The 18,078-nt window shown below is 33.9% G+C and overlaps 1 protein-coding gene across 1 annotated transcript in view; it reads right to left on the bottom strand.

Moving 5' to 3' along the window:
* Positions 1 to 299: 299 nt before the first annotated feature.
* LOC149780315 (charged multivesicular body protein 1a-like) overlaps positions 300 to 18,078 on the bottom strand; it is a 37,586-nt gene continuing 19,807 nt past the window's right edge. The window contains exons 6-8 of the mRNA XM_089937157.1: positions 15,769 to 15,828; positions 13,970 to 14,157; positions 300 to 7,459 (exon numbers count right to left, since the gene is read on the bottom strand). Of these exons, the coding sequence (XP_089793283.1) occupies positions 7,438 to 7,459; positions 13,970 to 14,157; positions 15,769 to 15,828 (270 nt within the window). The 3' untranslated portion in view covers positions 300 to 7,437. The remainder of the gene's footprint in view (positions 7,460 to 13,969; positions 14,158 to 15,768; positions 15,829 to 18,078) is intronic.

Here is an 18,078-nt window from a genome sequence, read left to right as displayed (position 1 = left end):
ACCATCTAGCAGATGCTAAAAAGAAACTGCAGAGGGCAGATGATGGACAATTGACAACAATTAGCTAAATGACTCATCTGTATCACTGCATAAACTATCATGGCCTTTAACCAGTAAATGGAATAATATATACAGTTCTTTGCAAGTTCCATGTCAAACTACTGTCAGATTTCTTTCAAATATCATTGGCTTGAAATCCCTATAACTTTGAAGTAAACCCTACTGATGTACATTTTTGTACCAACTGGACTAGAGTTTTAAATGACTTGGTGTTAGCAGTCACCAGACAAAGACAACTATCAAGTTAATAATTTATTACAAGTCAGTTACAATTGCTGCAGTGGCAACCATACAAATAGTTTTTCTACAATCTGAAATACAGGAAAATTAAAAACAAAAAGAGTTTGAGGCTCTCATTTCCTAATTGCATTCCAGAAAACAATCTCTAAATTGTTCCATCAATTGTATAATCTTAATTAGTCATTACTTAGTCTTCAGAGTCTATGCCGTGAAGTTGTATACTTTTATATCTACTGATAAAATACTTGATTAATGGACCATGAGTAGAAGCATACGTGAATTCCACAAATATTAGTTCCCCATCAGAGTATGCTGGCAGGGAAAGGAATTAATCAGATACCATCTACACTTGCTTATCAGTAGAGTCAAACTGCAAACTTCACATAATGCACTGGCAGATCTGAATCTATGCAGCTTGTTAGGAGTAATCAGTAAAACAAACAGATATCTTGATCTGGCCACATCCTATGCAACAGCAGATCAGGATCTGTGTTGTTGCAGTTGGTCTTTGATTTATAAGCAAGTATATATGGTACTGGTTATAATTTATTGCTCAAGTTTCCAGTTTGAACAAAACTAAATTTATAAAATTTAATATTGGAGATACTCAAAACAATTATCTCCTTAAAATGATTAATACATTTTTTTTATACAAAGTTTAAATACACATCACTATTGTATACAATGCAAAATAGTAGGTATAATAACTTAACATTAGCATATTCTGATGTTTCAACAAAAAATAAACATGAAATTAGGGGCCATCCATTTAGTATGTACACAAAAATCAGGCAAAACGTAACCCCTCCCTGTACACATTCATACTTTTTTACACCCACCCACCTGCGTACGTATGCTTGACCCTCTCTCTCTCCCCCCCCCCCGAATTCTATAGAATGGCTTATTTTTAATCCACGCAGAAACAATCAAGGATTAATAATATTAATATGTTTAATAAAACAGTCCACCAACGTTGAATGTCTGGCTGCATCAAAGAAATAAGCTGTGTAACTTTAAAAAGTTTGTCTAGTGTCTGCTAAAATTAAAACGCCTACTGAACACAGTTACATATTAGACAAATTATTATCAAGGTTTCACCCCCTCATTTCCTGTGTGTACATACATTATCAGTAGACACCCCCCCCCATATGCAAGTGTATGCATTTGTGTTAAACCCCCTCCACCCTCCATGCATACGTACTAAATGGGCGGCCCCTTACTTCAGATTTGCCACATGACTGATCAAAATTTACAGGCACTTGTGAATTAGGTTGAAATTGTATGTACATACATTTTGTTCATACAGTCTCTTTAAAGCAACTTCACTGAATATGCAACTTTAGGAATATTTCCTTTTCATATACTAAATTTAGCTTAATATATCAAACTCACGCTACCTGCCACAAACATAACATTGGGTTTTAAACGGTGTGCTGATAAATGAAATTAATCATTGATTGATCAAAAAATTAATCACTGATTGATCAAAACTGTGTTTGATATGCAATGAATGGTGTTGGACAAGCAATGAAATTTTATTAGTCAAATTATAGGGTTAAAATACATACAAAACCACATTCTCTGATGAATAAGATTTAATTTAATGGCATATATAAACATTAACATACTGTACTTGAAAAAATATGAAAAATAAAAGTTTTTTAGTTATCAACAACTGGATAGAATATTAGCACAGTACACATAACAACACTTGGAAAATGATAAACTATCAATCACCAATCAATAATTCGCCTGCATCAACAGTAGAAACCCATGAAATATTCCATCACTGGCATCAAACTACATTTAAACAAGCATTCAACCTTTCCTGACAAAGTCTGTATAAATAAACGCTTGCCACTGCACCAGCTATTTATTATTTCTATCTGCCTCTGAAGCCTATGTTATTCAGAACTTTCTGTTTTTTATTTAGAATATTTGGAAGCAAATGCTTCTGGTTTAATTTCCTTCAATTGTCTTTAGTTATATATTTATTCTGAATCAAATCTAAAATTTACAAAATTCTACTTTGATGCATTAGTATAGGAAATATATAAAAACCATTGTGTAATCATCAATTACAGACTCGCCTTTACATAACTTTCACTAGTCTCCAGTAGCCATTGTAAACATCATCATACAGAAAATAAATCCAGCATAAATCGATCTATGACACTTTTCAAATTAAAGATTTTTGTGCAATCTTTTACCTTACATATGAACTTGTAATCTTATTTTTCAAATTTAAAACTTTAGCTTTTAATCTGCACCATATCGCTAGTATTGAGCTCACAGTGAAACCACTTACCTACCCACCCACCTATATAGTGACTGGGCCTAAAAGAAAGAAAACAATAAAAAAGAACATTCTTTTCAATGGTGTCTGACAAGATGTACCATGAGTTGATAAAAACTAGCTATTAACTTTGTTTTTGTATTATTATTTTAAATCATTAGTCTTAAAATCTGAAAGAAAGGCAACCCCTTGAAGCCCTATTTATACTATGTGAAAGTCACAGGATTTCAGTAGTCTCCAAGTGACAATCAGCAGTACGTAATTCATGCATCCACAATTACCATGATTAGCCACAACATGTGAGGTCTGTATGAAAAGCATGGAAACCGTTCCTTAATTCTTATACTCATTCACATGTACAACTGACAGTTGAACCTGTGGAGGATAACATATCACAATATAAAAGGTATATTTATTAATATGGAACATTTACCACCGAATAAAGAGTGGATATTTGCTTGCTCTGAATGAACGACAGATACATTTGGTTGAAAATACTTGAGATTTTCACCCACGTGCTGAAATATATCCATTGTTCACTCAGAGCAAGCACAGTTTATTTCATTTTATGCTTAAATGTATTGGCTGGTAATATGTACAACAGAATGATAGTAGTTATCTTGCTGTATCCTTTTGATACTATCAGCAGTTTACATTTTATGTTCTGTTGTGTTTTATGTACATTCGCACAGAAAATATCAGTAGTAGCTTAATTTTACATCCTAATTCAAGGCAAAGCAGCACATTAACAAAAAGTTGATTGAAAAGCTGTATGCACTTGACTGGATTTAACTTGTTCTGTTTGCATGTGAGATACCCATACCTCCCAGCTACACCAGACAGTCATCTAAAAATGCCTCAAATTAATTGTTTATAATGTTATTGACATGGCAGCGAAAATATTTATTGTATTTCAGTGTGGTGAATTGTCATATTTCACCTGGAAAAGCTAGTAATTCCTGACCAAGCATACAATTTAGATATTTAGTCAGACTTCCAACTGCACTCATCAGAAAGGACCTTTTGGATAGACTACGATATATATAGGTCAATCATAAATGAATCTATAATCATAAACTAATTGCCAAACCTTAACCAAATCCAGTAAAATGTGTAGATCACATTGATTTTTTTTGCCTTATGGGTCTGGTATTAAAAGAAATGCATACAATCATCTAGTTGGATGTTTTAGCATAAAACAGTGCTTGAGATTGCACCCAAGTCAGTAAAACATGAAATATTAGTCAAAGTGACCTACAAAGCATGAAATAGGGTCATAGTTATGTATTAGATCCATCCATTCACTAAGTTTTATTAATCTTTTGTATACCAGTATGTATATGAAAAATACAAGCCTGCTTGAACAGAGCTTAAAAAAGAAGTGTTGTTTTGGGTTAACACCATATCTCAGCATGAGATAAGCTATATATGGCAGCCAGTGTAACTGGTGGAGGAAGAACCATGGAAAACCCCAGTAAGAACTACCGACCCATGGGAAGTTGCTGGCAAGCTATCTCACATATCTGTGTCAGCCATGTCAAGACTCAAACCCACAAGGACACGGGTGAGATGGCAGTGATCAGTAATGACCAGTGTTTTAGACCACATGACCACTCGGGGTACCAGGGAAATAAATTTAAAACAAAATTTAGCCCAAGTTAGTGAAGTGTGAAATATAGTACCACAGTGATCTACTAGTATAATTAGGTTAGTACTCATCAAGCCATATCCCTTAACCAAGTTTCATGATTCCAGGTATCAATGAAGCACCGTGTGCAAAAAACCTAATCTAAATAGAAAAACTTAACCAAGAATGTACAGGTATGAGTAAAGTTAGCCTCATCCCCAGGCGGTAGGTGCAATAAAACCCACTCCAAACTGATGTCTAGGACCAAGGAAGAAAGAATGGTTTTTATTCAGTGAGGATCTATATTTGCTTTATATATCCATGCTGACACTAGGGGCAGTGCAATAGCTTACCTCTACTTTGTAATACTGAACTGTAATAGCTATATAAATTTATTTTTGTTTTAGCAAATTTGATATCAGTATTCAACACTGAGAAAGGAAGGAAGTTAAAGAAATCCACATAATACTTATATATGGAAAACACTGATTTTTCAATGTTAGCATGCTTAATGTGTAGATTTAAAAGAACCCATTCCTAAATTTTTTAAAAATTGCAACTCATCCTACAAATCTGAAGACAATAATGTGACTCTTGCTATTTTAAAGGTAATCATTCTTACCCTCACTCCCAGCACTTATCATGATAAGCAAAGTATTTATTGTGAGTTCCGGAAACTATTTCTGTATCTTACATAGCTTGAGTCAAAAAATTTAAATGGAATGTTTAAAGTTCTCTGTCAATCAGCAACACATGCCAAAGTTTACGATAAATTTGAAAGAAGAAAAACACCAAATAACAATTAAGAATTTGTTGCAATCTTCTTTATTTAAACTTAATTTTTTTTTTCTTAACAGGAATATTATAATTTCTCATTACTACACCCCGCCCCCATTTTGGTGTTACCAAGACTACATTTTTGGCATGTACACATTTCAATTAAATATGGGTTATAGTTAAATTAAAGGTACATAATTAGGTTATTAATCTATGTAAATACAAAAATTAAGTGCTCACGAAGAGGTCCGAATGTCATCAAAAATGATAAGAACTGTGTTTTACATGCACATATTATTTTGCCAAGAAAAGTTAAATTATCACTATAACTGATGTAAACAGGCACAATACATGTGTGTAGCACTCTTTAACTTTATTGTCTAACAAACTTTCAGAAAATAAGACGAGTCACTTGAGTCATGTCACTTCTATACTGCAGTTTCAATTACATCCATATAAACAAAAATTTAAAAATACACAAAATTGATGAACAAAATTGCAGTTACAAATTAAGGTGAGGAAAACTGGTACATTCCTGTCCATCAAAGAAAAAAATCTCAATATATTCGTTACAGGAAAGATGATGTATGGTTGAGAAGACCTTGCAAAATATATATGGTTCAGAGCAGTCTTTTAAAAGGTTCCATGTAGTGGGAAATTCCGCTATTGAACTGGTTGTAATGTGTCCAACATCTTTACATTAGTGTACAAGCACCATATCAAGCCAAGTGCTCGCTAATTACAATATGGTTTACAGAAGCTGCAGTAGTGTGGGCCAACTAATGCTAAGGTACATCTGTGTTGTGAAGCTATGTCATCCTGGGTTATGCTGTACATGTACAACATATAAAATATATGAATCCACAACATATAAAATATTTAATGATCTGTAATGACAATACAATTGGTTCTTGTCAGGTATAAGAACTGAGAAATGAAATAAGTAGCATTGATAGAGCTACATTCAATGGTGATAACATACTATATAAAAATCCTTATCAGACTAAAGTTACATATCTTAATTTCACATGTTGGTCAAGGTAACCATATATGATAAGTATAACTATACAAGTTAAATTAAAATAATTTGTTTACTTTTGTTGTGCTAATATGTTTTTAGGTACAACCTCATGTTCTGCAGCACTAGGCAACAGCAAATGGCTACGAGAGGTTTGGTAAAAATTTAGGTTTTCATACAATAATATACCTTTATCAAAAACAATGATGTGACAGGAACCATCTATATGTTGGTGGAACAGAAAGGAGACCAGTAAAACATGGAGAATACTACATTAGTTGTACATGCACCTCTTTCATAAAGTATGATACTTAAAACCAGAGATGAGAGGTATCTATTTTAACATAGATAAGGGACTATGATGTTGCTTTGATATATATTTATCCCAATCAGGGACTATCATGTTGCTTTGATATGTATTTTACTTAACACATATAAAGGACTACAATGTTGATTTGATATCATAAAAAGAGTAATGAACAATGAAGAACCAGATCTGCGGATGCATTATGCAACATCATGATTGTGTTCAATAAAGCTGGAATCGTGTAGTGTTATACCTATGTGACAGACTAACATTCCAACTGTACAGGCTGCACATGAAGGTGACAAAAGCCAACAGTCAAAGACAGGCAGCTTGATGCAATAATGCATGCAAGTTATGTTTCACACTCAGGAGAGCTTGCTTAGTGAGACATATAAACAGGTTTGGAGAACTTGAATACATCATTACTTTATTTAAATTACCTTTTATGTCAAACACCTGCAGTATATTTAGACCTATTTGAATTACAAAATGGATTAAATAAACTTTACTAAGGGCAAGTAATGTTCATATGTTAATCTTTGACAAGCTTGTTTCAAAATTTGAAAATTCAATGTCTGCCTTATGTGATCATATGTACACTATGTTGAAAATTCCCAGCAGAAGAAAGGCTATTTAGTAGAGATTGATGTAATTCACAGCTGACGTGTTTTACTGAATACAACCCAGATCTGGGTCTACTCTGTTTCATTTTCTTTAAGGAGAGATAGACTGATTTTAGTGCCCACATAACATACTGCTAGCCTTATTCAAGTCAGCCCAAAGCTGGGTCAACACTGGTTCTAAGCTATGTGCAAAATGCATTAAAATAAATAAAGTCTCAGATAATAAACTAGCCTGTGAATCTTTTTTTTTTCTATGCCATCCTTATATACCTCAAACCAGATTAAAAAAATAAAAGTTGGCTTCACATTTTATCTTTGACATGTGTCACTTTCGTTCATCAAGCATATGGAATTACATAAATGTCATTCCAATATGGTTGACCTCAGCCACTGTTAGTAATTTGTATTCATTCCACAAAATGCACACTTCATCCACACTGTGTCCTTGGCCTGTACATGCAAGGTTGATAAAATGGCTATACTGTACATCTAATTCCTGAGTGCTTGCAATCTGAAACAGAATAGGAATAAGTAACACATCTGATGCAAATAATTATGATGGTCTAAAAGGTTTTTAGCTTCTAAACCCTCCCCCCCCCATTTAAAATACCATATAGTGTAACCCATGTCCATCTATCCTGTCACACCATGACCTGCACATCCCATCTATTGCAATTTTTTTCATTTTCATTCAATAAAAAAAATCTTTGAAGGTTCTATATGGATTGAAACCAACTTTTATATTTTTGATCTTCACCATTTCTGGCCAAATCAAAAGAGTTATTGCCCTTGCTAAACTTTGCATTTCAACTGGATCATACTGGCAGGAGCATCTATGTGATATGGATGCCTATCTAGTTTTAGGTCAACCGGATCATACTGGCAGGAGCATCTATGTCATATGGATGCCTATCTAGTTTTAGGTCAACTGGATCATACTGGCAGGAGCATCTATGTGATATGGATGTCTATCTAGTTTTAGGTCAACTGGATCATACTGGTAGGAGCATCTATGTGATATGAATGCCTATCTAGTTTTAGCTCTACTGATCATAGACCAGAATAGCTTCTCAGCTGGCCTTTTATCCCATCACCTATTCACCTGCTAGTACAAGACTGTTATCACTACCTTTCCTAAACTTATTCCTGGATTGCCATGAAACTGTACATACGCAGTTTTCCAAGATATAAATGGTCCTATATGAAAATGGATATCACAATAACAATATTGAAAATCTTGTTATTACGACTCTTCCTGAATAGATGGTCACATCAACATTGGATTTTTAACCAAAAGACTTCCAATGATGTCTAGTTGATCCGAAATGAGAAATGTGCCAATCTGATTTCAATATGAAGCCATCATAAAAATCTTCAACTAAATGGAAAGTCATGGGGACTACTTATGATGACATCTAGTTGGTTCTAAGCAAGAATGATGACATTTTGACAGCCAATATGGTCACCCTGGCAGACGTGTTATCACTACTCAGGAACCGGCAGATCAATGAACAACTATAATAAAATGCAAAAATCATTTCCTGAAAGGCATCATTTTTTCCCTGTATTCATCACAAATGCATGATGTTTCCAGTGTTCTCCCCTGGAGTTTCTGATAGCAATGGGGTAAACACACATACGGTGACAGAAAATGTTATAAAAATGCACATTATCATTATAACAGTTATAAAACCCCAAATGAAATGAGAAAAAAAAAATACACATAATTATTGACAGTGTATTTTTTATTTCACCAAGCAATATCACATTTTCATGCCAATGTACATTACATTCTTTGAACATAAAAATAATATCTTTCTTTTCTTCAATCTCCATATCTATTTTCTGAAATTAAAAAAACATTCTTAAGGCAAATAATTTCTCCGGGAATGGTGATTACAAGGTTACTGAACACCTGCTGTAAGAGCTTGTTTCCCAACATATTTTTGATTCTGTTCAAGGCCAAAGAAAACCCTGGTCTGAAAAAAAAAACAGAACATTTATTATAGCTGTAAGAAAAGGTACTAAACTGATTCCTGGTTAAGTTAACTACAAAGGGCAGATTGTTTAGGAGTTGAGAGAGTGAAGTCTTTTTAAATTATAACGACAACAATTATTATAACATGTATTCTTTTCCATTAAGAGCGATGTTTGTTATGGCTTAATTCCCTAAATGTCAAAAATAAAATATTGTTCAAAAGTTTAGTGTTTTATTTACCTACTCAGACACCATTTCTTATTGTTGGAGAAGCATTTCATATATAAATGAAGGAATAAAACAAAACATTTTTCTTTATATGTTTTCAGACTGAAAAAAATCTGAAGATAAAAATTGAAACTTTTCTTTGTAAGATAGATCGATATACAATCAAATTAAGATTTCAATTTTTTATTTTTATTGACCAAATTATTTTTTATTCTTGTTCAGAGTATACTATGTAAATCTAAGAGTAACTTGTGGATGAGATGCAATTTTCATTCAAGAAACTTCACTCGTCACATGTTAAAAAATAACAACATCTAAACAACAACAGGAACTACTTACTAATGCAAGTACAAAACTAGAAATAAAACACTGTAAGAGTTTCTTAGGAATTGTATGCGATCTCACCCCACCTCATGTCATCTAAGGGGATCTGAACTAAAAAGTTTGCAATATCGAAGACTTACCCTCTCATTGATCAGTATCTATCCAAGGACAGGAAATCTGCAAATCAGTGTTCAACCATTCCAATATTTCTGTTTCTTAGGATCCTTCATGGACAAAATTCCGCTTTCTGAATCTGATTCCAAACTCTGATCTTAGCCAAGTCAACACAAGGCTAGACAGGTGCTGGGTAATTTAACATTTTTTTGTTTGATTATTTTGACAGTTGTGTGTACATTTTACCAAATGAGCTCTAAGGACTTTACTAACTTCAAAAGTGACATACATGACACCTACTGAGCTGAAAGTGGAAACAATTGAAATAAGAACACACACCATTATTAGTACACTTGATTATCATGGGCCAATCATATTATACGCCAGTGCAATGACTGAACTAGCATTAAAGGTTACACACTGGCAATCAGGCCATGCCAGGTACAAAAGGTAACAGCTAACTGAGCAGGTAATTATTCTCGATTTTCTTAATTGCATATCCGACCGCTCCGGTGGCCTAGTGGTTAGAGCATCCGCCTCGGATGCGGGAGGTCGTGGGTTCGATCCCCGGCCGAGTCATACCAAAGACTTACAAAAACGGTACTAACAGCTGCCTCGCTTGGCGCTCAGCATTAAGAGGTTAGTGTTAGGACTGGTCGGCCCGGTGTCAGAATAATGTGACTGGGTGGGACATCATGCTACATGTCTGCGGCATGATGCCCCAGTGCTAGACATCACTATAAACTGCCACATTGCAGACATCGTAGCGATATGACTGAAAAATTGTTAAAGCTACGTTAAAAATCCAAATCACATCACTTAATTGCATATCCAAGAAACATTAAGAAAGGTGTCCTCTGAGTGATAGGGATTGGAATGATGTAACAGAATATTTAATTAACAGGATAACATCTAATGGAAAGCAGAAAAAATAAAAACATACTGCAGGGATCGCACTGGGCTTTGCCAATGTCACAAATTGCAATTTTATTTAATTATTGGTGACAAAATATTCCATCTGGCGAATTTTTGGGTGACAAAATTTGGGCTCTCAAAAACTGCATATACAAACTTGGGTTTGGAGTGGAGAAATTAAAAGGCACAATGAAAGCAAGCCTCAAACATGGATATGAAATGCACTGGAATCTATTTTTACATAAACAAATCCTTTGGTCATATTGACAAACCATGCAAACAGTGCATTGTTATATCAGAATGCTGATGTCTGGCCTTATTACTGTAATATAACCCAAATGGTCATGCTACCTGACACCACCTCTGAAGGTGGGAACGGGAACAACTACAATCAATCAGAAGATGGCAATACTTATTCTTTTTAAATATACCAGAAAAATTAGTTCTGCTGAAACTCCAAAGAAAACTGATTATCTTTGAAGCAATAATAGTTCTGTGTGTGTGTATATATATCAATTATTTGATAATGCTGCAGCAATAACAAACTCCCTCTTGTTTGTCTTTCAGACAGGGCCTTTAGAGGCACCTTCAATAACACATGCACCTTCCCCAAATCAAGCCAACGACCTTTGCTAAAAAGGAAGTCATGAACAAGCTTAAATAAAAGCACTGTTTCGTTTTTCATAGTGATTGGAACATATTTCTTGATCTTTGAAAGTTTCTTGTTTGTAAGAAAAAAGTTGATGCTTACAATTTTGCCGCAGCAATATATTTATTGTTTCAAAAATACTAGAAATATAATTTGGATTTTACGCTGCCATTGGGAGCAATGGCAGTGTAAAATCCAAATTATAACTCCAATATTTTGAAATAATAGATATCTGGCTGTCAACTTAAAAGAAGGTGGGACACCTAGTAAGAATGTTTGTCAAACTTTTAAGTTTGGTCCCTTGGTAGCCTTGGCATGAAGGAAGTTGTCTCTAGCTGACCAAAATCTAATCCAATTTAAGTACACGTAGCATATAAACAACTATGTAGGATAATAAATATCTGAGCAAACATGTTTACTGACAATGGGATAATGGGACAATGGGATCAAACAAGGACTACCATTTTACATATATATGTGTTTAATGACAGTGGGACAATGGGATCAAATAATGACTAACATTTTACATAAATACGTGTTATAGATGTGTTTTCAAACTGGATTTGACTGATACATGAATTTTCTCACATGTGATCTCAAATTCGTGGATTTTTCATATGTACATTATTTAATACATTGTGGAGTGTACTACAAAATTGTAAGTCGTCAATATACAAGTGTATTTCAGACTAGTTGTATTCATTTAATCAAAATTCCCTTTGTTTTTTTTCTCTCTCTGTGTAAATCCTAGTCACTGATGACAGGTCACCTCTTAAAAATTTCAATTGACATTTATAAGAGTAAAGGGATGGGGTTAGCTGAAAATAGATTGAAATTTAACAAACAAGTTTCATGCAAATTTACAATCTATTTTCAGCACACACACATTAACTTATATAAATGTCCGCTCATGTCGACAATATTACCTTGGTCCCAAGGATGTTGAGACAAACCGACAGAACTCTATTAGAGAAATATTTTGAAAATTGGCCACAAAATATTGAGGTTGTTAATTTTTGGGGCAACAGCATTTTTTAAAGCCAGCACTATCCCTCATATTGGCACACTTGCATAGCATATTGGCTGGTTCAAAAGCATCATGGGCTAAAATAATAATAGATCAGGACAAATAACAGTATAATGCCCTTAGGAGAACGCTGGTTTCAGGATTTTCCAGATATTTTTTTTTGCAGTACACAAATGGATTGTACAGTATACCAAACTGTGAAGTGATACAAATAAATTTCTATCCTCTGAACACATTCCTTCCATATGTTGGTATGTAATGACATGAAAGATAGTTTTAAATAACATCTCAACATTTTTACAATTCAAAACATATTTGAGGTCATATTATCCACATAACTAAAGGATTCACTCTGGAATGCTAACATCCTTTAGTCAATATTTTTTAAATATTTTTTGTTATTAATATCATAAAACATGTTACACAGGATGACAGGGTCTCTCCTGCATCTGTGCCATGATCTCCACTTGTATCTGACTTGTAAACACTGTATACACCCACATCTCACTACACATACAGCTGTGAATACTTCCAAGGGCATGTTATTAAAGAGGATAATTAGAAAAATAACCAATTGTATGATGAAGTTATAACATTTTCAATAAAAGAAAATTAAAGTTGTGTCATATTAAAAAAATAATGGGTCCAGGTATGTCATGAAAAAGTCACAAGTAAAAGTGAAAGTAAATTTTTTGTGACACAAAGCCTCTTGAATGAGAAGTTAGATTTCTAAAACACGAATTGTAGTTTTGTATGTAATGGAAATTTACTTTCATTTTCAAAATTCTACTGACAGCAACCTGCATAAACTGAAGTTCAGACAAAAAGTTGTATTGTTACAGTAGCTTGTGTGTGTGTGTGTGTGTGTGTGATTTTGATTTTTAACGTAACTTTAACAATTTTTTTAGTCATATCGCTATGAAGTCTGCAGTTTGGTAGATTATACTGATTTCTAGCACTGGGGCATCATGCTGCAGACATATAGGTGATTTGTCATACCCAGTTACATTATCTTGACACCAGGCCAACCAGTCCTAACACTGTCCTCTTAATAGTGAGCACCAATCAAGGCAGCTGCTTATAAGTCTTTGAGATCCAGCTCAGAAAGGGTTCAAACCTGCATCTGAGGTGGATGCTTAAAACACTTAGGCCACCGCAGCAGTCCAGTAGCTTGGGGGCACGTTCTTGTTCTCACCAGTCTGCACTATGAATATATGGGAGTTAAGGTCCTTAAAACTGTAATACATGTACGACAGTTTTAAAATGAAATATTTGGGTCAAACTGCATAAGGTAACTTTAGGCTGACAATCACATTAAATGAACACAACAAATGTTGCCTACGATTCATCGTATTTACGATACTTTACAAAATTTTAACTGACTTAATAGGGCTAACTAGTCTCAAAAATACTTAATTACATTCACAACACAAGGATTTAATGGAATTCTTATGTTGCAACAGGATTATGTGTCTGTATCTAACCTGACAAAATTTGAAGAAAAAGAACAGAATCTTAATATTGATGGTGCTGATACCACATCAATGCCAGAGAAACAGATTTACAATCAGTCTTGTCACAAAAAGTCTTATAATTTTCACACTGATGATGATAATTTGTGAAAATTGGATGTGTTGAATATACACAGAATGCACAAAACTTGAATATGATATACAGGCCACAATGACCTATTTGGTATGACTGACTCACTGAATCTGTAATTATACAGAAATAAAATGGCTAACAGTAATAGTTATTCACAAAGCATTTAATTCCCAGGGTATACCTTCTAGATAGGTCATCCTCCTTTTTGCTCTCTGCACCAGCTCGAAGAGAAGCCTGTGAAGGATTAAGGTCCTTGAGTTGATCAACAATCTCAAGCCCACTTTCATCTGCTACCTGCTGTATCAGTGCCTCTACCTGGTCCTGGGGTGTTGAAAGTGTTGTCGCTGTGCCCATAGAGTCCTCCAGAGTCTGTTATGACACAAAGATGGATTCATCATTGTACCCGACTCCTATACACAGACGTCATTTGCAACTAATCCCCGTAAACATCACAAATCATTAAGTTTAACCGTAATTCTAGTAATTAAGGAAATCCTAATGATCTCAAGGTCAAGCTTATCAAGTACAATCTAGGTATTCTACATAGTGCATTAACCTAGGATATTATGTAAACAGAACTGACCCCCAAAAATCAACCAATCTACTTTATATCAAGAAGCTGTATGCTTGACATATAAAACACAGAAACGTGTTTCAAATAATGCGCATCTAGCATGACTATTTTACAAAAGCTAGACATTTTAATATGGATGACTGACCAGTGTCTGAAACTGACCTAAATGCAGAACTTAATCAAATGTGATGGATGGAGAGACAAAGTTAGCACCATATGCCCTGCCATTGTTTTGGTGATGCCAAAATATACTATCAAAGGATATCCTAATGAAATCTATCACAAAACTATGAAAGTATTTAAAGACAGATAACTCCTATGTACCCATTACATAGGCATCATAACTGATGTTCAACAGATGACCAAGTCAGTGAATTTCAAGGGCTTATTGAAACAGGAATTATAAGCGGAAGAGTTTTTCAAAGCCAATTTAGGCCATATAAACTGGAATTTTTTCAGATGAAGTTCAACTTGGGTTGAAAAAAGATCTCAAATATACATGGTGGATTTTATTCAAGTGCTTATTTTAAATAAAATTGATAAAATCCATACGAATAATTTCTGTTTCTTGCAAGATTTGGCTGCAATGGATGAAAATAGTGCAACAAGTTTCATTACTACAATAACAATTAAAGCTCAAAATATTATAGTTACACATTTTTGCCAATCCTTTGTAACAAGAATTTACATTGGTTAAAACTGCATCATGTGATGCAAGAAATCAGAAATTCTTTGTTCATAACACCAGAAAGAACTGTACGTATTCATCCATCCTTCTTGTATTTTCTGACAATATTTGTAAATGATTGTTAAAATATAGTACTGAAATTTGTTTAATGAGATATGTTATTATATTTATAACTATCTGTAATTATGAGAACTGAAATTCATATTTAAACAGTATATTTTAATATATTTATAACAGGAATAAAGTAATAAACAAATCTCAAAATACTGTCATGCGATGACTTGAAGTAATTGGAATACTTTGGCTATTATGCCAGTCATATATGACATTGTGAAATAATTTGTAACATAATGAGACATGTAATATTCAACAGTACGAAATGATTTTATTAACCTGAATAACACATTCTTCCATTGATGAATTGAAAAATTACCCATACATAAATATTACATACCTTTGTCCTTACATCCAAAGTACTGATACAAATATATTACATACATGTGTCCTTACATCCAAATTATCCATATATAAATATTACATACCCAAATCCTTACATCTAAATTACTAATGCATATATATTACACACTGGAGTCCTTGAATCCAAATTATCCATATATAAAAATTAGAAACCCAAATCCTTACATCTAAATTACCAATGCATATATATTACATACCCGAGTCCTTACATCTAAATTACCAATGCATATATATTACATACCTGAGTCCTTACATCCAAATCTTCAAATTGCTTTTCAAACTTCTCCATAATATTTTCTACCTGTAAAAACATCAATTATAATCTTTGAGATTTATTATTTAACTCGTAAGCATTAATCCCACTGCCAGCTAGAGTATGGCCAGAATAGTTAACAACATAGATAATGGTATGGAGAATTGATGATGAGGCAATACGAGTCAAATACCTTACATCTGAGATATCCTATGACAGCTAATCCAGGCTGGCCTAAAAAGAATTCAAGTCTGTAATCTATGGATTGTGAGTCCAAGTCAGGATTTAAGCCTTAAATCCATGGGTTGTCAGCCCAATCAGGATTTAAGTAAGTAATCCCCTGGTTGTGAGCCCCAAGTCAGGATTCAAGCCAGCAGTCCAAAGGGTATGAGCCCAAAAATGAGAATATAGGCCTGTAATCCACTAGTTGTGAGTCCTGTCAGGATTTAGGCCTATAATTCACTGCTTGTGAACCCAAGTCAGCATTCAGGCCTGTAATCCACTGCTTGCGAGCCCAAGTCAGAATTTAGGTCTGTAATCCACTGGTTGTAATTCCTGTCAGGATTAAGGCATGTAATCCACTGGTTGTGAGTCAAAGTCAGGATTTAAGCTTATAATCTACTGGCTGCAAGTCAAAGTGAGGATTTAAGCCTGTAATTCACTGGTTGTGAGACCAAGCTAACAAAAATCGAGCCATCACATGTAGAAAGGAAATAAAGCTGTACAAGGGTGGGGAAACAGACTTGCCTGCTGCCTGGGACACGTAAATTCAGACTGGACAAGCATAACTTTACTTGTCTAAATACTAAGATAGGGCTGTCAAGCTCAGTTCATAATGCTTTATATTCTGCAAGGTTTATACACTGTAATCACATAACATATATATATATTCTTTATCATTTATATATACCACACATCTGTTGCATATACATCTGCAGTTTCAATCTTGAATCACCTTTAATCAACTGGGCAATCTTAACTTTGCAAGGTACATGCCCATAGGCAAGTCCAAACAATTAAGACTGGGCTCTGCAACCACATAACTGTACATATATTAGCCCAATCCTTAAGCATTTATATATACCTGCAGTTCCATTCTTTCATTTAACATCTATTGCACATGACTGTTATGAACATGTAATCTGCATTGAGTGCTAGACCTTTGTCTGTAACTGAGGGTAGGAGTTTGGGCCTACCTGACTAATGTAATATTCTGTGTGTAGTAGGTACCCAGGTGAGCATCTTTTTTTCTTTTGATACAGTGCATATAACCAGCAAATATAGATGCTATCATTAAATCAGCCTTCATGTGCAGAATCTCTTGTTAAAAACTGCCTTCACTTTTGAAATGAAATGACTTATTCAACACTGCTTCAACACATCAGTGATCGACCTATGAAATATTAAATGTTACCACTGATGAAAAATATCCACACACTGTAAGAAATCCATGAATGCAGAAACAATCACAGTGTTTTTGAAATGCAAAATAAACACTTGATTCATGTTGCATGGATTTTAAAATGCCAAAGTCACTATTGCATATGACAAAAGGTGCGATGAAAACGTTAAGTAAATATATGGTGTACTCACATGTAAATAGTTATGTCAAGAATGGGTGATGGTCTGTATATAAGGTACTGGGTGGGCAATTATTTATTCCTATCTTAAAATAAGTCTTTTGGAATCTACCTCAGTTTCTACTGTGTGTAGACATAATTTGTGATGAATCATTTATTTAAATTATTCATCTGAATTACAAAGTGCTCATTGACATTTTGGATTAAAACTATTTTCGGATTATTGTGAATTCTTTCAAAGACATTCTGGACTATATCATTGTGATATATCAAGACTGTTGGTAAATAAAACTATTCAAGACTAATGATACATCAGAACATTCAAAATTGGAATTAATTCTTAACACTCTATACTTTTGGGCCTGTGATAGAAAATTTAGGATTATTTGGGATTTATATCACAATACTGTAAGTTCCTTTGAAAGTTTCACTTTGTATTCTATGTAAATAAATTATTTGTTTAATTTTACAAAACTTGCTGGTTTGCTTCTTTCTGTTACACTGATAAACTGTCCAAGTCTGCTATTTCCATCTTGTAGTTATTGTCAGGGTCAGTTGCCCATTTTCTTGTAGAGATGTCATAATGTGAATAATCATTATATGAAGCAAGTTTTTGAGAAATACAGTGAAACCATGCTATAACACACTTTGTTATAACACAAATTCAGAAACAGTAAGATCGCTTCACAGTTCTAGAAATTTTGCAATAATTTCACCT

This window comes from Sinohyriopsis cumingii, chromosome 16, assembly GCF_028554795.1.
Source record: "Sinohyriopsis cumingii isolate HCF-2022 chromosome 16, ASM2855479v2, whole genome shotgun sequence".
Taxonomy (NCBI): Eukaryota; Metazoa; Mollusca; class Bivalvia; order Unionida; family Unionidae; genus Sinohyriopsis; species Sinohyriopsis cumingii.
This window is presented reverse-complemented; position numbering and strand designations above follow the sequence as displayed.